Here is a 22511-nt window from a genome sequence, read left to right as displayed (position 1 = left end):
GGAGACCACAGGAGCGGGAGGGGGCAGTGGGAGAGCTGCCGCCTGCTGGAGGGTCTCAGTGCCTGTGCTGAGCCTGGCCTGCACGGGCTCAGTGGGGACGGGGCGGTGTCATTTCTGTGCGGAGCAGTGGGCGGATGGATGTGTTCTGTTCATTGTGTTCAGCCTGGAGCACCTGCCCTCAGCTGTGTTGCGGGTACGGACCGGTGCTGTGTGACCTGCCCAGGAGCCGCGGGGACGAGCCCTGGGCTTCACTCACCCCGATCTTTTAGGGCAGAACCTCCTCCCTGTGCCACTGCTTGTTCATCTTCCAACCCCCACCCTTCATCCCACTCCCAACCGGCCAGGGCCCAGGGAGCCCACCCTTTCAGGGCAGTGCCAGCTGTACATCCAGCCTGGGCATTAGTTGCGCTCCAGATGGCTCTCTTGTCCATGGTCCCCTCAGTCAGCCTTGCTGTAGATGCCTGGACACGGGCCTTGGCGGCCGTGGCCTGGCCACCACCGCTTTTACCAGCTTCTTTGCACGAGGCTGGTCTGTGTTAGAACATCTGGATGCGAAGGACCAGCCTGGGACGGAACGGGTCAGATGAGGTGCGTGTTAGTGGACACCGGGCAGTGCTGTTTCGCGGAGGGGTCATTGAGACACGAGGACATCTACTTAAGTGCACAACTGGAGTTTTGACACACATACGCCATCCCGTGACCACCACGGGAAATCACACGACAGAACATTCCATTCCGGTCCTTCCCAGAGCGCCCTCTAGACCACTCGCGGTCCAGGGGCTTCTCCACTGCCCCGGGCCCTGGCGGCCCGACCTGCTCCCTGTGCCTGTGGGCTCGCCTCTCTAGGCTCATCACAGAGGACCCCTGCGGATCGGTCTCTGGCGACTCGGCGTAAGGCTTCTGAGGCTCCCGCCTGGGCTCGAGTCGTATCCACCAGTCCAACAGCACGGTTTGTTTCTCCAGGCAAGGGGCGGGGTGGACTTGTGGGGGCTGTCTGAACCTTCATGCTTGTGTGCCCTTTTGTGGACACGCGCCTTTATTTCTCTTGGGCAAATACCTAGGAGTGGGTAGCTGGGTTTGTGTATATGTTTGACTTTATAAATAAGCAGCCAAACTAGTTTCCGGCTCTGTCGTCGTGGTAAGCATTGCACACTGTACCCCACCCCCCGTCCTTGCCAACCCTTGATGCTCTAGGCCTTTAATTGTATCAGGTCTAGTGGGGATGTGGTGGTTTCCGTCGTGGTCCTGATTGGCATTTCCCAAAGGCTAATGACACTGAGCGCCTTTTCATGTGCTCGTTTGCCATTCACAGTTTCTTTAGATGCTTGATACGTTTCTAATTTCATTTAGCGAATGTTTATTCCGCCGTGGATTGATTGATGTGTTAGGTCCTAGGGGCAAGAGGACCGTGTGAACTTTTTAGTTCCCCCCAAAACATTTATTGAGCATCTGTTATTTGCTAACCATTGTGATGGCCAGAGAGATAAATGCACCTGAAGCAGGTCAAAGGAAAGTTGGAGGAGAGGGACAAAAAGGTCAGGGACGGAGTTCCCTTGTGGTGCAGCAGGTTAAGGATCCCACCTTGTCACTGCAGCTGCTCAGGTTGCTGCTATGGCGCAGGTTCCATCCCTGGCCTGGGAACTTTCACATGCCACAGGCCTGGCCAAAAAAGGAAGAAGGCCGGGGAGTACGGTGTGTGTCATAACTGCCTTGGGGACGTGTTAAATGCTTTGGAAGCGCAGGAGAGAGCCGTGGCCATCACGGGCGGCTTGGCGCAGATGGCCCGGTTAGGCCTGCTAAGTGGGTGTTAGCAGCAGAGAGAGGTGTTGCTGGCGAGGGCACAGCACTGCCGGAGACAGGGGGCTTCCAGGAGTGGCGGGAGGGTAGCTGACCGGCTAGAACTTAGGGCGCTTCTCTGGGCTCAGTGTGGTGGGATGGGGGGGGTGGCCTGTAGGCTGAGAAGCATCCATCTGACCTTGTCGAGGGGTGTAGGGAAGCAGGGAGGGGAGACCCAGGGTGGCTGGAAGAGCAGGGGCTGTACGAGTCGGGTAGATGTGCCTAGAGCAGCCTCTCTGGGACCTGCGGTGTGCACAGCTGCCTCTTTGCAGAGGGCTCCTGTTCCCTGCAAAGCAGGGATGAGGCGGCCGGGTCTCCCCTCCCTCCTGGAGGAAGGCTTAGCCTCGGAGACAGATCCAGAGCTTCTCGGCGTGTGCTTCGGGTTGTGTGTGTGTGTGGGAGGTGCGAGTGGGGGAGCACCAGGATCTGCTTTGAGTACGTTAGCCGTGAAAACGTAATTGCTGGGGAGTAAAGTGCTCCCAGACAGATGCCGGCCCCGTTCTTGCTGCAGAGTCCAGCCAGCCCTGGAGCCGCGCCACGGGAGGGAGTTTCCCAAACCAGGGATTTCAGCGAGGAGGCTCCCCCCTGCCGGCCCCCCTCTGTTCTCGCACCTCCAGCCCAGAGGCTCTGGTTAAGGTCAGACAGTGCCTGGTAGCCTGGGGTAGGGCTGGCTCTGAGCAGGGGGACTGGCTCTGGGGACCTGGGAATTGATGGCTCTGAGAATGCCGCAGCAACTGGCAGCTTCCCACAGTGCAAGAAAGTCATAGGTTTTTTTTTTCCTAATGAAACTTTAATTTCCTATATCTCTGACACAAATGCTTGCTTGTGCTCTGGCAAGTACAGAAAAGCAGACGAAAGAAAATGAGCTCAGATTTTACAAAAGAGTTAAAATTATCTAGGATTCTGTCACCCAGGCAGGTATGTGGACCTCTGGGATTGTCTTTCTGGAGCTCTTGACCTCAGTGTGTGTGTGTGTGTATGATTTTCCCACTGCGACCCGTGACTCCGGGAGCAGGAAGTAGCGTGACTGCCCCAGTCGATTGGCGCGCCCTGTGTTCACTGCGCTCTCCTCCCGCAGAACCCGGCCGTGGCTGACATCTACACGGAGCACGCCCATCAGGTGGTGGTGGCCAAGTACGCGCCCAGCGGCTTCTACATCGCCTCTGGAGGTACCCTCTGCTCGCTGGTTCCTGGGTGCGGGTGGTGAGGCCCCACCCCCCAGTGCTGGAGCCCAGCTGGGTGCCTGGCTTGGGGTGGGGAGGGAGGAGGGAGGAAGAGGGTCAGGGAGGATGGGGTGGCAGGTGGAAACCAGTGTGGCGAGTTTCAGTTGGGGCAGACCAGGAAAGTAGAAGCCACCAAAAAGCCACTTTCCAGACCTCTGTACCTGGCAGTGTCCCAGCTGGTTCCACCTGGGAGGTCAGCAGACCTGCTCCTATGACGTTGACCAGAGGCCTCTGCTGGTGGCTGGATCATGATGCATAGTATCCCGGTGTGTGTGTGTGTGTGTGTCTCTGTCTGTGTCTGACTTGCAGCTGTCTTCTGTCACCTTTCTTGCTCTCCTTTCCCTGTACCACGCCCAATGCCAGCCTCGGGCAAGCTCTGGCCCTGCTCCAGCCAGCCAGCTTTCCTGTGGCTCAGTGGGAGGCAGGGCAGCAGGAGGAGGTGGAGATCTTCGTGTTGATTCGTCTCATTCTTTGAGGTGGATCTTCTACTGTTTACAGATGAGAGAGGGAGGCACAGAAGTGAGTGGCTCACCCCATGCCTCCCACTCATTCATTCATACACTCAGCCCATGCCTGTTGGCTGCCTCGCCCGCACCCAGCCTGGTCTCGGCCCCAGCAAGAGCCAGGTGGATGCGGACGAGCTGCTGTGGGCTGTCAGCCACCCTGGAGAGTGACCGAAATGAGCCAGTTGCTGGAGGGACTACCGGCCAGTGGGGGGTGGGGCCCCCTCACACAGGTGGCCATTCGTCCACACTGCCCTGGCTTCCTGCGTGGCAGGCACGCAGGCCTGTCCCTAAAAGGGTCACCCCCGACTAGCTGTGCAGCCCTCCTTCAGTAACTTACCTTCCTAGGCCTTCAGTTTCTTTTCTGTAAACTGGGGCTGCTCGTACCTACCGAATGGTGTGGGCAGAACCCAGGGCAGCAGTGCGTGTAAAGTGCCTGGGGCGGCCCTGGCACTGGGGCACCCCAGGGCACGCGGTGTCTGTCACAGTGCCTGAGCACACCGGGCCACAGGCATGCGAGCTGACGGCTGAGGCCGGCTGCCTGCAGTTGTGTGCAGAGGACTCGGCCAGGAGCCGGCACGTCATGGGCACTTAATGATTTTTAAGTTTAAACCTGCTCTGACTCCATGTGTATATATCTTGTGATTTATTTCAGCCCCAGGATTCCCCCACTCCTGCCCCCCTCAAAAGGCCTCTTACTTAAAGCCCTACAATCTGGCCCTGCTGCCTTTTTAAACCTGTGTCTCTTCAGGAGAGAAATGTGGTTGGCGCAGCTTCCCTGCCTGGCGCTTTGAGCCGCCGCCCAGCTGCTGAATCATTCTCGGGCCCAGGCCTGCCCTCCAGTCCCCGGAGGTCGTTAACCAGACAGGCCTCAGCGGTCTTCAGACTCTGATGCAGAATCAATGCAGAGGGCTGGCGCAGAGACCGTTGCAAAGGACGGTCACATACGGAAAGGACCCGTCTGACGTGTCCCCCTCTACACTGAGGGAGGTTTGGGCTGCAGGCAGGGCCGTGGGCGGTGTGTTTTATGTTTCTAGCAAGCTGGTCCTTTGAATGGAGTGAAGACAACAAGAGATTGACTGCAGAGATTAGGGCCTTGGGCTAGAAATGGAAATAGTTTGGTGTGTAGGGTCTGGGGCGGAGCAGGTGCCGTCCTCTCTGGCTAAGTGGGTTACCTGGCACTCGGGCTGACGGCGTGAGGGTGGGGTTCCAGGACCTGGGGAAGCCTGCACCCCCTCCTAGAGCTGCAGGTATCAGATCCCTGTAGGTCTGGCTGGTCCACGTTCTGCTAAATGATGGAACCTTCCAGAAGGCCCGGGTAAGGAGCCCACGCCCCAGACAGAACGATAGTCTCTGCCCTCAGAGACCCTCCGTCCTGTGTGATGGTTTTGGGGAGCCATTTCCCTCCCGATCTCTAGCTTTCTAGGGGATCTCCCCAGGCCGTGGGGTGGGGGTTCCTGGGTAGGGGCTCCTGTGCCCCGAGGACAAGGCTGTGGGCTTGCTCAGGTGGGGAACGTGGGAGCAGAGCAGGTGTGAGCAGAGGCCTCCAAGGCACCAAAAGGCCCGCTGGCTCCCCGACCCCCGCACCCAGGAAGCTGGTGTGCGCTGGGCACCAAGGTGTGGGGGCAGGCTCACCACGACGGCCGTTGCCCTGATGCAGCTCACCGTCTGTGGAAGGGGGGACGTGTGTTCCCCGTGTGGAAGGGGGTCTTGCGGGGGGAGAGAGCTCCTTCCCACTGTCACATCTGTCCCCTTGCACTGTCCTACTGTGGTACTTTTCATCATGGTCCTGTGTCCACCAAGTGCATGGGTGTGGGTGTGTGTGTGTGAGCGAGCCCTGGCAGATGCCTGGTCTGTGCTGCACCCCCAGCACCTGGCACGGGGCCTGTTATCCAGGGGCACGTGATCAGGGCTGCCCACATCAGATGGGACCTGAGTGCCCAGTCCCCAGCCCCGCTGTCACTTTCCAACTCCTGGTCCCCAGCCCCGCTGTCTCTTTCCCCAGCCGGGCCAATGGGAGGAGGCTGAGGGTCTGGGCAGGCGGCGGTGGGAGAATGAGACTGTGATGCCAGGCCTGGAGCAGGGCCTGTGTCAAGGGAGGGGCAGGCAGGTCTCCTGCTGAGCCCAGGGAATCGGGCAGTGGCCCCTCTGGGCTGTGGGGTGGGTGTCACACTGGCCTTGTGCCGCAGATGCTGTTTTCTCTATGACTCTGGGCAGCGCCCTGGGCTGGCCTTAGCCCGGGACCATGCAGCCCAGCGTGTGTGTGCGTGTGAGCACACACACGGGGGCTCAAGGGTCCTTCCTGCCCACGCACGGCTCCTTTTCCAGCTCCAGCCTTGGCCACTTCCTCTTCCTTCCTGCTGGGCCATTGGTTCAGCCAAGGAGCTTCACTAGCTCGGGGGTCCACTTTGGAACCCGCCTCAGGCCACGTGCCAGGCGGTCTGGCTGGACCTTGTCCAGAGACCAGGCCCTGGGACCCCCCTCTTGTGTGCCATTCAGAGGGAGGCTAGTGTCCCCCTCATCTGGCCATAGCTGGATACGAACCCGCGTGGTTGCCCACAGGGAAGGGCCTCTGCAGAGGTTGAGGTAACTCATTGACTAGTTAAAACTAACTCACTGCAAGTATGTAGGTGTCCCAGGGGCTTGTCTGAGACTTTGCATGTTGACTCATTTTGCCATCACAACGGCCCTCTGGTGGCCGGGCAGCCCCCCCGTTGCAGAGGTGTCGTCAGTGGTGTTTGAGGCCCGGAGGCCCTGGCTGCAGCTGGGCCTGAACGGGAGGAGAAAGCTGTTCCCTCTGGAACAGGCTATGGTGCTGTAGTTTGCGTTCAGTGCCCAGGCGGCGGGGTCCTGGAAACCACGTGAGCTTTGCTGTGGGGGACTTGCCCCGACCCACGCCTCGAGCGTTGGTGTGAAATGGTCCACTCTCCTGCTCATTTGGGAAGGGGTGTGCTGGGCTTGGAGCTGGGAAGTTAGGGACAGGATGGTGGCAGGGAGGAAGGGGGTGTTACCTAATCACTGTCCCGCTGCAGAGGCTGCAGTGACAGCAGGCCTGGCATCAAGCTCTGTCTGTCGAATGACTCCTTCCAAAACCCACCTGTCTCCCAACTCCCTGTCAGGGCTGCTGACTGCCTGAGACGTGGAGGGGGAGTCTGGCGGGGGCACGGGGCCTGCAGACCCCGGTGGGGCAGCTGTGCAGGGCACAGGCTGCCCAGGTGCCCACGTTTCTGCGGGTTACTGCAGCCCCTGTCCCCTACGGCACCGCTAGTGTTGTCACACTTTGCAAATGAAGACCAAGTGTTTGGGAAGCTGCCCGGGGCCATTCGATCCCCTCCCAGGAAAGGAACACCACATCGTAAAGCAAACCACTTCCTGGGAGCTCGCCACCTCGTGTCCGTGGGCTTCGAGACACCCCGGGGTGGGGGGTGTGTCATCCCTGTGACGGCTGGGCAGCTGCACAGGCCCCGACTGGTCCTCACGACGCCGCAGACTGGTTGACAGCAGCTGGCTGTGGTCTACGACGGATGCACACGCTGCCTCCTACAGCCGGGCCGGCTCCAGGGCCTGGGGACCCCGGGCGGTGCCCCGTGGGTGTGCCTTGTGCCCACGCGGCCCCAGCCTGGTAGTGAACGCGGCTCTCACAGCCCCGCTGCGTCCGCAGATGTATCTGGGAAGCTGAGGATCTGGGACACCACGCAGAAGGAGCACCTCTTGAAGTACGAGTACCAGCCTTTCGCTGGGAAGATCAAGGACATTGCTTGGACGGAAGACAGTAAGAGGATCGCAGTGGTCGGGGAAGGACGGGAGAAGTGAGTCTGGCCTCGGCCCCTCCCGCCCGTGTCCCTTGCTTTGCTGGCTTTGCTGTTCCTGGGCACCCCGGTGGGAGGGCGCGGTGACAGCGGTGCGGCTTGGACTGGTGTGTGTGCTGGGCCTCCTTCATGCTTGGCTTCAGCGACACGCGTGCCAGCCCCCCAGGGTTTGTGTCCCGGCCTGGGCACCTCCTCTGATCTGACACCCTTGACCCTTTGTCCCCTGGAGCCCCAGCCACGTGCCCACATTCCAGGCAGCAGGAAAGGGAGGAGGTGAAGGCGACGGGGGTCCTAAGAGCATTTTTGGAGTCCCTCCCAGCATCTATCTACCCTGTGGCCACACCTGTCACAAGGGAGGCTGGACACACCCCACAGTCACCTTACTAAGGAGGAGGGGGAGGAGAGGCGGCCCTCAGGGGCTGCTGCACTCAGGGGCCCAGTGACCCGCAGGGTCAGTACCACAACCCGGGTGTCTTAGTCCAAGTGCAGTCCGAGTTCCCTCCCTATCACCTCTGCTACCATCAAGCACTTGAACTTGGCCGGCGCTGTCTTGGGCTCCCTTATGCAGAAGCTCCTCTTCGTGGGTGTTCTGATGGGTGTTCCTTCCGCCAAAGCCTTCCAAGTCACTCCTGTTGGTCTTAATTCCTTTTTCATTCAATCACAAGTAGTAACTCAAACAAATACCTTTGCACTGACTGCCAGCTGAGAGCAAGGCAGCGTCTGCTTTCTAGCAGCTGGTGTGTTTCCTGGTCCCTCCACCCCGGTAAGACTGTTGCAGAATTAATAAAGCCTTGGAGCTGCCCCCCGGCGGCTGCTCTCAAGGCACCTTCACGTGGGGGGCTCGTCAGGCCCGGGCGCAAGGCACAGACCTCCAGTTCCTTCCCAGAGGCACTTGCGGCCACTCCTGCTTGTCCTCCGACCCTTTAGAGGAGTCCTGGGTGCCGCCTGTGGTCTGTTCCCTCGGGGGGCGTGTAAGAAGCACCGCTGTGAGCGTGCCGCCGTCCCGCGCCGCTGCCCTCTGAGCGCCGGCCCCGCAGCTGCCCGTCTCGGGGCCCCTCGGGACTGATGTTTCCTCCCTGACTCCTCTCTCCCGGGAAGGTTCGGCGCCGTCTTCCTGTGGGACAGCGGCTCCTCTGTGGGCGAGATCACGGGGCACAACAAAGTCATCAACAGCGTGGACATCAAGCAGAGCCGGCCATACCGCCTGGCGACTGGCAGCGACGACAACTGCGCCGCGTTCTTTGAGGGGCCACCGTTCAAGTTCAAGTTCACAATTGGAGTAAGTGGGCTTAGCTCTGGAGGGTGGTGTTTGGTTTATATGTGAAGCCAGCGGCGTCTAGACCTGCTAGATGCTGGTGGCACATAGCGTTAATGCCGGCATGGTTGGGTTCCAGGTTCCAGTACGCAGCGAAAGGGGAGGGTGCCTCTCACGCTGTGTGATCAGGCGAGCGTCCTGGCTAGAGGTGCCTTGTATGAAAGGGAAGCCCAGGCCCAACGGCAGCCTGCCCTCTGGCTGTGCCAGCTTGAGACCTGCGGAGCCACCAGGGTGGCAGAGGAAGTGGGCTTGCAGAGCTGTCTGGATTTGTCCCCTCTGCCGCCACCCCAGGCGAGGTGGTAAAGGCGGGGTCTCTCCTGTGACATGGCACACAGTGAGAAGAACTAGGTGCTTTGCCTGTGGGTGTGTGCTCTGAATGCCCCCTTGGGATGTCTCAGGCCTTCGGGACATGAGTCCCAGCCCTGCCTGTGCTCCCTGACTGGAACAAGGGCCTGAGCCTCTAAGCCTCACTTCCCATCTGCAGGGTGGGCACGAGAGCCTGCGAACCGAGGCTTTGAGCCACACAGTCGGGATGCTCATTACCTGCCCCAAAGGCCTGAGGCTGGAGGGTGCCTGGCAGGGGACGGCCTTGGGAGGGGGGTCCTGAGCCTGCTCCTCCCAGTTCCTCTTGTGGGAACACTGGAAAGGCAGCTGGCGGTGGAAGAGGAGGAGGTGGCCATGGCCGCGCTGGGCTGCAGTACGGAGAGCACACGGCGCTTTACGGCTGGCCTTGTCCTCTGGAGGTGGCTGAGCTGGGATTGCCCGAGGTCTGGGGATGTGTCCTCAGAGCCCGAGTGGCTCTCTGAAGAGTCCTGTTACCTTTGATGACTACGCTGAGTCATAAAGAGCAGGCGGGGCGTAGCTGGAGGGGCAGCAACGGTCCTCGGCGGGTCCCCAGGGACAGGCCTTGGGCAGTGGAAGCATTTGGAGACACATCTCTCTGCTCGGGTACAGAGCTGGCTGGGTACAGAGCTGGCTGGCAAGAGGCTTCTGCGCCCCAGGGGTGGGCGGGGGTTACAGCCTGGGGTCCTCCTGACGCCCTGCCCCTCCCAGAGGCCGGCTCCCCGGGGAGGTGGTGGCAGCGCTTTGTTGGAGGCTGTGGTTTTCTAGTGGGATGAGATACCACGGGCCTGGGGTGAGTCACACTGAGTCAGATCACCTCCCTGCTGCGCTGCGCCCAGGGAGGAAGGGGGGAGGTTTCCGTGGCAGCAGGAAGCTGTCCTGGCTCATCTCCATGCTCTGTCCCCACTCCCCGTGTCCCCATACATGTTCTTATGGTGTCACTGGGCCGTGACCTGGGCTGTGGATGGGCAGGGTTCCTCTCCCTGGCCCGGGAGCATCGCTTGCTCTTTGCAGCTGTGGGTTAAACCCCGGAGCAGCTCGGGGGTGGGAGAGCGGAGCCAAGACTCTGTCCAGAGTTGGCTCCACCCTATGCTCTACCACCTGCCAGCCTTCCCCATGTGCCTGCTCGGGGACTCGGCCCAAGATTCTTCCTCTTTCCATGTTCCTTTCTATCCTGAGAGCGCTGTCCTCACCCTGCGGCCCATCCGGCACCCATCTCCAGACTGGGCCCATGGCTCGTCCAGGCCTTCCAGTGTAAAGACGTAACAAAGATCAGAAGGGACTGAGGACCAGGAATGGGGACATTGGGTGGCAGCCCGGCACTGCAGCTGGCTCCTGGCACCTCTGGGACCCCTGGGAAACAGGACAAGGATGCCCTCGCAGCCCCTCAGAGTGAGAGGACAGGAGAGGTGCTGGCGGACGCATGAGGGCTGCTGTTGGAAAAGATTCTAACAGACTCGGGTGGCCTCCAGCAGGAAGGACAGGGGAACAACTGTGGATCTCTCACACCCACTTAAATGCCTTGTAAGGCGGTGACAACCTGAGGTCAGCTGTGACTGTTCCGTCTGTATCTGCCCTCAGCCCTCACGGCCCCAGAGGAGGCTGTAACGGGCAGGGCTGCCCACCCCGTCTGGGTTCCAGCTCCTGCCACCTTCCTCTTGACCACCTTATCAAGGGCCCTGGGGTCAGGAGCACAGAGGGGTCAAGTTCAAGTTGCTGCTCGAAAAGGAGTAAGTTGTGTCCTGAATTTCAGTACACGCTGGAACAACTCCGAAGAAGCCCGGAGCCCCGTGGAAGGAAAGTGCTATCGCAGACCCGATGTGTGGTCGTCCATATGCAGGTTGGGCTGTACGTGCCCCCTGCTGTCCTGAGTGCGGGGGTCCCATCGCTTTTCCTTTTGTTCGTGAGTTACTCGTTTAAACCAGCTTCTCATGTTGGCAGAGCAAGTGTGTAGGCAAAGCTGAGTCATGGCCCAGCTTTGGCCAGGCTGTCCTGGTTCCCACCCGGGTCCTTGGTCCAGCTTGGGTCCTTGTTTGCCTGAACTTGAAATGGGCTGAGAGGCTTTGGGAACACGGGGTGGAGGAAGCTTTCCCCTGGTATCGCCCCAGCCCACCCAGGGAAGCGACTCCAGGGCCGGGGGGCTGGGCTGTGGAGCAGAGGCTGCAGGCAGCAGGGTCCACAGTGTTCTGTGCCCAGGGGTTTGGGTTCCCCTTTGAGGCCCAAAGGGAGCAGGTGAGACCTGGCCTGTTCCTGCCTCTCCCGCTTCCTGCCGAGCACATCCCTGTGCACGAGACATCAGATGTGTGGTGACAGGCCCCATTAAGCGCCTACAGCTTACCTATCTGTCTGCACCTGGTCATGGCCTTGGACAAGCTTCCATGCCTCTCCAGCCTCTGCTTCCTCCTCTGTCCAGTGAGCAGGTTGGTTGCCCGGACAACCATGGACACTCCTGCCGGCACCTCAGGGCAGTGACTGCTGTCCGTCAGAGAGTGTGTGTCCCCAGTGTAATGACTGCTCAGAGCAGCAAGTGCCAGGGCCTCGTTCATCCCAGGCCTGTGTCCACTGTCCAGGGGAGAGTGTGTCTCCAGCGTAATGACTGCTCAGAGCAGCAAGTGCCAGGGCCTCATTCACCTGTTTGTCAGGCTATGGCCGTGTGATCTGGAAACTGCCTGCCACCTCTCCCCAAGCCTCTGAGAGCAGGTGAGCACACCTGGCCTTCCCTCCATCCAGCTATGCTGCGTGGTGTGGCACCTGTGTGTCTCACATCACCCTAAAGGGGGGAGGGAGCTCATCTGGAGATCTGCCTTCGCTGTTACTACAAGTATCGCCTTCCTAGAACAGTAAAATTCAAGCTCTAGTTCATATGCAAGGATTTCTGGTTTTTTCCTGTTTCCTATTTCCTTACTCATGCCGGGGCAGAAAGCAGAAGCTTGAGGTCACGTCTGTATCAGGTGCCCACCTTGTCCTGGCCGCAGGCTGCCACACAGATGGCCTGGCCTCGTCCTTAGCCACCTTCCCCCACCATGTCAGCTGTTCCGAGAGCCGTGCAGGTCAGCACCGCAGGTAGGGGTGGTGGTGCAGGAAGTCAGTAGCGAGGGGCACCATCCCTGTTTACTCCTGAGCCGATGGCAGCAGAGTGACCTGGCTGAGCTCAGCGGATGCTCCGCGGACCGAGGAGGCTAGAAGAAGCCTGTTATCCCTCCATCAGGTCCTCTTTCTCTGGAGGAAAGTGCTGGACAGATGTGTCCAGAGTGATGGGGGCGGGGGGGTCCTTAGTGCTTCCTGCCGGGCGGGAGTGCTGCCCCTCCAGGCGCTTTGCGGGAGGACCTCACAGAGTGAGGGGGTGGTGTGGACTGAAGGGGGCGAGGCCAGGTTTCGGGTCAAGGTGGAAACCCGCTTCGGGAGCGCTGGCCGTGGAGGCCCTGCTGCCCTCAGGGGGCGGGGTGGGCACGCTCCCTGAACCAGGTTCCCCTGCGAGCCCGTGAGGAGGGAAGCAGGCAGGTGGGCTCAGGGCGTTTCAGCCGAGGGTGGGGATCCCGCACGCAGGGCGCAGCGGAGCTCCTGGAGCAGCGGGGGCCTTCGGGGACACCTGAGCCGGCCGGCTGGCTGGCCAGGCCACGGAGCCCAGTGGCTCTCTGTCCCTGCGGGAGACGGACTCGGGTGCATTACCTGATTATTAGCTAATTGCTCCCTTCTCAGATTTCTCAGTGGTGAGGGGATGTGATGGGAGCGTCATGGTGATGATGGGTCGTGGTGGGAGGAAATGACAGGGTGGGGGAGGTGGTGACCCTGAGAGGTTCCAGGAAGGTGCCCTGACGCCATCCCCGCCAGAGCTGCTTCCCGCCAGAGCTGTGGGGCATGTTAGCTGTGACAGGCCAGACCCGGGGGGCCCGGTGGGAGCAGCGCTCAGACCCACAGCGTGGTGCTGCCCTCCGAGGTGGCTGGGAGGGAGGGGGCGGGAGCCCCGCGTAGTCATCTGAACCCCCAGACCCGCTCCTCCTCTGTACTCTGGCCTCTCTCTCCCTGCGGAGTGGGCTATTTTTAGCCCTCACTTTTTTGGTTAATGGGCTGCTCCTGGTTCCTCCCTTTAAATGGGCTATTTCAAGAGCAGACATCAGCCTCCTGCTCACTTGGGCTCCTGGCTCGAGTTGCAGGACAAGTTGGCAGGGAGGATCTTCTAAAGCCATGGCGCCCGGTGCCCGGGGGTGTCTGCCCATCCAGCCTGCACCCCGTTGTTCCAGGCCTGGGGAGGGGCACCTTCACCCAGCGGGGAGACAGACTACACGTCCACACGTGTGATGCCACCTGGAGCGTCAGTGGGATGGCTCCGGCCGCAGAGATGGGGGCCTGGTGTCTGTGCTGCCTCTGCCCCCCACCGCTGGGTCCATGCCTGTTCTCTCAGGCAGCCACTTAGCTGGGGCTCGAGTTGAGCGCAGGGTGGCCAAGGGGCTCTGGTTCACAGCGTGTTCCTCGCACCCCCACCAGAGCCAGCTCTTCCGCCCTGTCATCTGCTCCGCTGCGCCGAGCTCCTGGCATCCTGGTTCCTGGGGGGCCTGGCCGGGGCTCGGTCAGTCCCAGGGGCCCCCGGGGGGAGCCAGCCCCAGCCCTCGCCTCGCCCTCCTCACTGCAGAGGAGACCAGAGCAGCAGGGACCGGTGAGTGGTAGAGGTCAGGACAAGAGGACCAGGCCTTCGGGCAGATGTCTGGGACTTGAGCCAGGGTTTTGTCACCTAAGAGCTCTTCCTTTGACCTCATCTGGGAGCCGTGCTGGCTTGCCCGTCCTCCCCTCCCCACAGAGCAGTTCTGGGGGATAGAGAGGGGCCCTTCCACCACCAGCTCTGAACCCCAGCAGGGCCCTCAGTGTGCAGCTGGCCCCTGACAGCCATGGGGACGGCAGGACAGCGGCAGTGGCCTGAGGAGTTAAGGATCTGACCTCCGGGAGGCTCCCTGGCCAGCCTGCCTGCTTCCTGTCCAGGCCCACAGCCAGCAGGGTCCGGGCAGCTCCGGGCGAGAAACTGGAGCCCTGGGTTCTCACGAGCCAGCCGCTCTGGGCCTGCTTGTCTCCTGGGGCGGGGGGTGGAGGGGTTGCTGGGGGCTCCCGGGGCCTTGGAGAGGGAGGATGACAGGGGAGCGGCAGCCATGGAGGGGAGGAGTCGGGGGCGGGGGGGGGGGGGCTGAGAGACCCCGGTTTGGAAAGTTGTTTGGCATCACTTTGGTTCACTTGGGCGGACTGCGCGCCTGCTGGACACGGCCGTCCTCCTCCTCCGCGGACCTGGAAACAGCAGAGCCTTAGAGGAGGATGGGGAAGGTCCCGTGTGGGCCAGTGGTTAGGGCTCGGTGCTTTCACTGCTGCAGCCCGAGTTCAATCCCTGGCCTGGGAACTGAGCCACTTCAAGCCGCTGCAGCTCTCCACCAAAAAAGAAAAAAGAAAGAAAAGGAAGCCGAGGATGAGGGCACACAGGACACTGAAAAGGCAAAGCCAGTCCTTCCTTCGCGCTGGAGCGTAACCAGCCTCTGCGTCTGCCGAGTCCACACCGCCCTCTTCCCACAGGGACACCGGTGGGCTTGGGGCAGGGCCCTCCCTCGGGACCCCCTCTTAGCCTGACTACCCCTGCAATGACCCTCTTGCCAAACAAGGTCACGTTCACAGGTCCCCAGGATTTCAGCCTATCTTTTCAGGGCACAGTTCAGCCTCTTAACGTTACACAGTCAGACATGTGCAGCTGCTTCTGCCCCAGCAGCTCGTGTTTTAAGCTGGTCAGTGATACCAGGGCGGGGGTGGGCGCAGGTGATAGCACCCAGCGGAAGGGCTTTCCCTGCAGGTCGGTCCCACTCAGTTCACCCCGCCCCCAGAAGAGTTGAGAGGTAAATGCCTGCCGGCAGGTGGGATAGGACAGGGGCTGGGCTTCGTGTTGGTGGCTTGTGGGGTTTTCACAGGATCATGCTCTGATGCAAAGCCTTGTTGACTGAGGAAGGAATGGGTTCGTTTACTTCTCAGGTGATGGAATCACCCTGGAGGTCATGTCTCCTCGTTCACTCAGACCCTTACTCCCCAAAGGTCATGGCCACTGTGTGATTTCTTTAAAATCTCAGTTCAGGGAGTTCCCGTTGTGGATCAGTGGTAATGAGCCCAGCTAGTATCCATGAGGATGCGGGTTCAGTCCCTGGCCTTGCTCAGTGGGTTAAGGATCCGGCGTTGCTTTGAGCCGTGGTGTAGGTCGAAGACTCGGCTGGGATCCGGTGTTGCTGTGTCATAGGCCGGCAGCTCCGATTCGACCCCTAGCCTGGGGACTTCCTTATGCCACGGCTGTGGCCCTAAAAAAGAAAACAGAAAACTTCAGGTCATTCAGCAAATGCCCACTGAGTGCCTTCTGTGTGCTGGGCCCAGGCCAGGACTCAGGGACGAGGCCTCACGGTCCCAGCCTCGCTAAGCATAAGGGTTCTGGGCTGGAGCCCCTCCGGGTCCAGAGGGAGGCGGGGGCCGTCCGTGTCTGTGGAGATCATGGCGCACGTCACAGCGGAGGGAGGCCTTCCCGGCCGAACCAGACCTCCCAGTGAGTCTCCCTGGGGCTCGTCCTAAGCCCTGAAGTCTTCCGAGGATGGGTGTCCACACCAGTCGTGGTCGTGGGCTGCCTGGTTCACAGCATGTGCCTAAACCACCTGTCATCAGTGGGTAACTGTCCGCTTCCCACAGGACCACAGCCGCTTCGTCAACTGTGTGCGATTCTCTCCTGACGGGAACAGATTTGCCACGGCCAGCGCCGACGGCCAGGTGAGGGCTGGGGCCGGGCGGGGGCCGTGGAGGTGGGGGCCCAGCTCGTCCTCGGCCACTGCTCAGAACAGACTCCCTGAGGCTGGGCTCCATCCGCAGGATGTAGAAATCTTTCTCCTTCGCCTTCCCCAGATGCACCTGTTCATGGGCTGTGTCATCAAAGCACCAGGCCCGTCTCAGTCTCTCTCCTTTTCGAGGAGCTCAAAACGCAGTCTCTTCGCACCTTTTTAGATGAGTTCTTTTTGCGAGAGTGCTGGTTGCCAGCCCTCTTGATGGAGCAGGGGTGGTAGGACGAGCTTGTTCATTGCGCCGACTGCTGAGAGTGCCCTCACGCACACGTGGTGCACATCTGTGTGTATTTCTTGAAAGATCTACATCTATGACGGGAAGACGGGAGAGAAGGTGTGCTCGCTGGGAGGAAGCAAGGCTCACGACGGCGGCATCTATGCTGTGAGTATGGATCTGCCACACGTGCGCGGGCTACGCTTGGAAGCTTGAGCTGTGAGGGCTTAGACGTCGGGGGCAGCGAGCGCTTCAAGTCCACGTGGAACAGGGCGACATGGTCTGGGCTGGCCGGTGGCCAGGACACTCAGCCTGTCCTTGCCCTGGCATCTCCCACCCACTGCTCAGAAATGGGGGCCGTGGACAGGCTGCTTTTGGGGTCTCTTTCCCCTCTGGGGTGCTCTGACACGTGCTTGCCTCTTCACTTGCTTAGATCAGCTGGAGTCCTGATAGCACTCACTTGCTCTCCGCTTCCGGAGACAAAACCTCTAAAGTTTGGGACGTCAATGTCAACTCTGTGGTCAACACGTTTACCATGGGCTCCAACGTCCTGGACCAGCAGCTGGGCTGCTTGTGGCAGAAGGACCACCTCCTCAGCATCTCCCTGTCCGGCTACATCAATTACCTGGACAAGAACAACCCCAGCAAACCCCTGCGGGTCATCAAGGTAAGGCCGTGCTGCCCAGCGGCTCTGCCTGCAGGGGTGGCCGGAAGAGAGGCATGCGCCCTGCCGGGAGGGGGGGAAGCCGAGGTGAGGCCAGGCCCGCTGGAACAGCAGGATGCTGATGGCTTTGGGGATGTGGCTTTAGCAGAGGTGGGAGGCCAGGTGCCAAGTTCCCCTTAAGCGGCTGTAAAAGCTGGACAGTCAGGCCTGGGGTTCAGACCAGTGGGCCTCGCCCCTGCCTTCAGGGTCACTTGTCCCAAGGGGATCGGTCTCCTTCTGTTAGGAGCCCATGACAGGCTGTGTCTGCTCATGAGGCAGGACCAGGAAGATGCTGAGCCCCAAGCTGGAGCATGTGGTTGGACCTCACTGCAGACGTGGGGGCCAGCAGGCCTTGGAGCTGGGCCTTCCTGTGTGAGGAATGGGCGGCAGGGAGGCTCTGGTTCTGTGTGGTTAGGTCGCGAGGCATCAGGGAGCGGTGGGGAGTGGGAGGAAATGAACTTGCAGAAGTAGGTGGAGCCTGAGCAGCAGAGGCCTGAGATTTGCACAGCAGGAAGTGGTTGGAGGGCTAGGACCCCGCCCCTGCCTCTTGTCCGTGTCCCCAGCATGGCTCACTCAAGCCAGCTGAGCACCAGGGTCTGTCCTGAGTGTCCCCTCCAGATGGGGGTCAACCCTCCTTCGGCCCTAGGATGTGGGTGTCTCACGAAGTTGCAGCCAGACCAGGATCCTTTGTCATGGGGCCCTGCCCTGGCATCGTCCATTACAGACCTTCTGGGGGATGGTCAGAAGTGGGGGGTGGTATGGGCCTCACCTGCCCTGGCACTTCCCGTTGCAGACCTGCAGGGGATGGGGTGGGGGGAGCCTGGGATGGGCCTTACCTGCCCTGGCGCCCTGGGCGGGTGACTCTCTCCACGGACTCTGAGCCATGCTTTCAAGGCAGGGGTTTCCAAAGCTGGGCTCCATCCCGCACCCCACTCTGAGCCCCCTGGGACCAAACCCGCAAGCTGCTCACTCAGCTGCTTCAGGGCTGTGCAGACCCCACAGGCGGGTGTGGAGCCGGAGCTCTGGGTAGAGGACCCACTGTCGGCAGCACCCGGGACTCTGGACCTCTAGTGGCTAGTCCCCTCCCTGCTTCTGTGAACCGTGGGCCCCTGAGCCTGACCCCGCGACCCTGCTTCACCCCCAGGTGGGGGCTCGCCCTTCGTGGGAGGCCTGAGTGGCGTTTCCTCCTTGGGCGGCCTTGGCTTGGACCGGGCGCTCTGCGGGGGTTCCAGAGGGTGCCTTGGAGGGAGGGGCGCAAAGGTCAAGGGTTTGTCAGGGCTGAGTCAGCAGGGGGTGGTGTCTCAGGCACCTCAGGCTGCGCGGCCTTGAAGGCTCTGCCTCTCCATCCCAGGGCCGCGGGGCTGGAGAGAGCGGTTGACGGTCCCAGGCAGGGTGGCGCGTCCTCAGTTCACCTGCCCGCCTGTCTCCCGCAGGGTCACAGCAAATCCATCCAGTGCCTGACGGTGCATAAAAACGGCGGCAAGTCGTACATCTACTCTGGGAGCCACGACGGACACATTAATATCCTTTGACTCACGGCGCTGGCACCAGGGCCCCTGGCAGGAGAGGCGGGAGTTTCCTGTTCCCACGGTGCCAAAGGCAAGGCCAGCCAGGCGGCAGCTGCGGGGCCTTGGACCAGACCGACCTGACCACTGAGAGGTGCCCAGTCCACCCTCAGCTCCAGGCTGCGGCCTTGACCCCGTGGGGTCACTTCTTGGTGTGCGGCCTAGAGCGGCGGCTGAAATTCCCTGAACTTGAGCTGCTTCTCCCTGTATGTGACCTAGGCTACGCTTGTCCCTGTCAGGCGCAGCAGAAGTGACGTGTTAGAGTCCCCTTGATTTAAAAACGGGAAAAGAGAAGTTCAGGTGGCAGCAGAGCTGGGCAGGAACTAAGCCTCCCTCCCTCCCCCAGTGAGGAACCTTGCCGTCCCTTCCCAGAGGTCCCGGCAGCCCTCACAGCCCCTTCTGGTGTGTGTTGGAGGCCTGCGGCCAGTGGCCCCTCCTCCCAGTCTGAGGGTCCCCGCAGGTGGCCTGGCTGCCTCTGCCCCTGAGGACACTGGTGCAGGCGAGGCCTGCCCTGCAGACTGGCTCCTGGTCTACTGGCTGCCAGGCCTCCGGGAGGCTCCCTCAGACCCTGTGCTTCTCCTGCCCCTGCAGGCCCACCTTCTGTCCACAGGGCTTGGTCCCTGGGAAGTGTCCCCCCCACGCCCCAAGGGAGGAGCACAGATGAGGCGCCCTCGCCCCATTAAATGGAAGCAGGTGGAGGGCACAGCAGGGGTCTTGCCTGGCCCCACTCCCTCCTCCCCGCTCGTCCCCAGCCGGGTGTCAGTGCACCACAGCCTTAGCCTGCTAGGGTATCGACGGCTGGGGCTTCTTCACCAGACGGCGGGAGGTACACGGGGCTTCCCCCAGCACAGCAGCCCTCGTTGGAAATGAGATTCGCGTTTGTTGGTGAAAAAGGAGAGTCTCTTAACTTAAAACACACCTCACCCCTGAGTGGCCACAAACCGGCCCCGTGCAGGCTGGTCAGCTCTGGGCCACTTACCTAGTGGCACCTGGGTGACCATCGGCTGGGCACCAGGGCACAGCCAGCCTCTTACAGACGGTCGTGGGCTAGAAAGCGTGGGGGGCGCAGGGAGCCCTGGCTCGAGTGTGGTCCTGGAAGATGCGGCCTCCTGAGCTGACACCCCCAGAGGTGTCGCTCCACAGTTGCAGGTCAGCACGGTCCTGTGATGGGCCCAGTTGGGCAGGTGGACTGTCCCTGACTGGGCGTGTGGGGCTGTCCATGGCCCGCCAGCTTGTGTCAGCCTCTTGCTGGTTCCACAGAATGTCTGCTCCCTAGAGCTCAGACTTAGACGTGCGTGAGGAGCCCCTCAGGCCCAGTGGCCACTTCCTGCCCCCAGTGCGTGGCCCGGGTCGAGGGGCTGGCCATGGCCTCCCCGGGGTCCCCCACCGCCTCCAGGACGCCAGGCTCTTCCTTAACCCCTGCCCACATTACTGGGATTCGGAGACGGGGGAGAACGACTCCTTCGCCGGGAAGGGCCACACGAACCAGGTGTCCAGGATGACCGTGGACGAGTCGGGGCAGCTGGTGAGCTGCAGCATGGACGACACAGTGCGGTACACCAGCCTCTCGCTGCGGGACTACAGGTGAGCTGCGGGCCGGGGCCAGCCGCGCCTGCCCTGTCGCCTTCCTGCTCGCCACCGACGGCCTCCTCCGGGCTCCTCTCCACCCACCCCTTTCCCTGAGCGCTCACCCCCCACACCAGGCCCTAGGCGGGGAGCTGGGCTCCAGGCGGCCTGCACGGCCCTGGGGCTGACCTCACCCCCTCCTCATCTCTGTTCCCGGTGGGGAAGGCAGGGCCGGCGGGGCCGTGGCAGGTGCTCTGCACAGCAGACTGATGCACATGGCTGTTCGGGGTGGGGTGCAGCTGAGTAAAGGCGGTGCCATCATGATGGGCTCTTGGGCCCTGGACCCACGTTGCTGGAGCTGGGACAGTACCCGTGTCTTCAGCACTGGGCGCGGTGGAGACGGACGAGTCCTGAGTGGTGGATGTTCTTAGCACCTGCCGTACCTCGCACACCCCGCCTCCCTCTGCTCTGTATAGACACCCCCACATCCCGCCGGCCGTCTCACTGGACGCCCTGGGCTCCTGGAGGACACCTTGGGGACCCTCATGCTTGGTCATCTGTGGGCCTCACCTACTCCATGTAGCCTAGGTGTTGGAAGGTCAGCCTCGCCATAAGTGCACGAGCCGCCCCAGAACCAGGTGTCTGGGCACTGGCCTCTTCCTTTTTTTTTTTCTTTTTTTTTTGTCTTTTCTGTCCTTTTAGGGCTGCATCCATGGCATATGGAGGTTCCCTAGGGGTCAAATCAGCTGTAGCCGCCGGCCTACGCCACAGGCACAGCAACACCCAGTCCAAGCCGAGTCTGCGGACTACACCACAGATCCTTAACCCACTGAGCAAGGCCAGGGATCGAACCCGCAACTTCATGGTTCCTAGGTCAGATAACGTTTCTGTTGCACCACAATGGATGCCGTTTTTGTAGTGTTTTGTTGTTTTGTTTTGTTTTTTTTTTGTGGGTGCCAACATCTTAATGCAGCCCTGCAATGACGCCCTGGCGTTAGCACCCCAGGGGCTGGACCTGCCCTGAGGCCTGGCCGATGAGAGGACCCACAGCCTGGTCACTCTGTCACAGGAGCCCAGTCACTCAGGATTTTCCCCATTTTACCATTTTCAAGAAGTGTTTTTTGCATGTGCACATTTTTCTAGATGTGTTTTCACAGTTTTAGCCAAAAGTGAACACAGCACAATCTTCACCCTTTAAAAGTATTGAATTTTTTTTTAAATTTCCCTGCGGAGAAAACTGGTTGTGTCCGTGGGAGGGTGGAGCCAGAGCCAGTCCTGCCTGTACCTGGGGATGCCAGGGTCTGGCCACGCACATGCAGACAGACGGCCAGGCAGGATGGTGCTGGAGGCGGTCCCGTCCCGGATGCGTGGGGACGCGAAGGGCTCCCTTCCCTTCCTCTCGCCACCTCCCTCCCCTCGTCCCAGCCCCCGTTGGACCCCTCATCTCTCTCTCCCAGGGTCCCGGGTCCGTCTTCACCCATCCCGTGTTTGAGCAGAGGCTCCTTCTGTAGATAATGCGGCAGGGTTGCCTTCCATGGCCCGAGTCGCAGTGGTTCTGAGTGTCTGCTCCGCCCTCCTCCCCTGCAGCCTGAAATAACGGCTCCCTTCTCTCCACAGCGGGCAGGGGGTCGTGAAACTGGAGGTTCAGCCGAAGTGCGTGGCCGTGGGGCCCGGGGGCTACACCGTGGTCGTGTGCATCGGGCAGGTACGACTGGGTTTGGAGGAAACGGGGCGGTGGGGGGGAGCAGGTGCGAGCCGACACTGCGCAGCCTCTGGCCCCCACGCCCCTCAACCCCCTTCCTACTGAGCCCTGTTGGCACGCTGCCAGGGGAGTCACACATGGGCACTGCATCCTCAACTGTCCTATCAGTCAGGCATGAGTCCTCCCCCAACACCTGGCAGGTGAGGAAGCTGAGGCACAGAGAGCAAGATGCCCGGGGTCTCTGCCTGGGGAAGAATGGAGCTGGGATTTGAACCTGGGCCAGATGCCTGCATGTCCCTAACCCCTGAGGCCCACAAGAGGCACAGCCACGGCGGCTGTGTCCTCACTCAAGTGAAATCCCAGTCCTGCAGCCTCGGAGCTGTGTGGCTTCAGGCATGTTCCTCACCCTCTCTGAGTGAGGACAGTTTTCTCACCGCAGCTCACAGGGAGGATCATGAGGGCGTGTGTGTCGAGCCCCTCGTGCCGTCTCCACGAGCAAGGGGGCTGAGGGCGACCCTGCCGCCACGTGGCGACGGGGAGGGCAGCACCCAGGCCGGGAGGGGCTTTGCTGTTCCGGCTCTGCACCCGGGTCCCCTTCATGGCAGGGAGGTCTCTATACACTGACCCTGGCATTTCTGGAACAAAGCGCCCCGACTGAGACCCAAGCCTGACCCACTTTATCCAGGATCCTGCTCTGACGCCACCTGTCAGCGGGCCCGGCGTCCCAGCCTGCAGATCTGGGGAGGCCCCTGTCAGCCCGAGTGACAGACCCGCCACAGAGAGCTGTCATTTGGCTCCACTGCCTGCCCCCCCCCCATTCCCTGAGCTTAATTGCTTCAGGGAGAGTGATTCCTGTGTGTCCCAGATAACGCAGACTTCTTGCCAAGCAATTAC

At 61.2% G+C, this 22511-nt stretch overlaps 1 protein-coding gene across 1 annotated transcript in view; it reads left to right on the top strand.

Annotated features, from left to right (window-relative positions):
* WDR1 (WD repeat domain 1) overlaps positions 1–22511 on the top strand; it is a 39046-nt gene that overhangs the window by 8917 nt on the left and 7618 nt on the right. Inside the window, exons 3-11 of the mRNA XM_021101012.1 lie at positions 2915–3005; positions 7224–7371; positions 8470–8650; positions 15722–15799; positions 16169–16249; positions 16515–16748; positions 18218–18305; positions 19777–19933; positions 21533–21620. Of these exons, the coding sequence (XP_020956671.1) occupies positions 2915–3005; positions 7224–7371; positions 8470–8650; positions 15722–15799; positions 16169–16249; positions 16515–16748; positions 18218–18305; positions 19777–19933; positions 21533–21620 (1146 nt within the window). The remainder of the gene's footprint in view (positions 1–2914; positions 3006–7223; positions 7372–8469; positions 8651–15721; positions 15800–16168; positions 16250–16514; positions 16749–18217; positions 18306–19776; positions 19934–21532; positions 21621–22511) is intronic.

This window comes from Sus scrofa, chromosome 8 (assembly GCF_000003025.6).
Source record: "Sus scrofa isolate TJ Tabasco breed Duroc chromosome 8, Sscrofa11.1, whole genome shotgun sequence".
In the NCBI taxonomy this organism is placed as follows: Eukaryota; Metazoa; Chordata; class Mammalia; order Artiodactyla; family Suidae; genus Sus; species Sus scrofa.
This window is presented reverse-complemented; position numbering and strand designations above follow the sequence as displayed.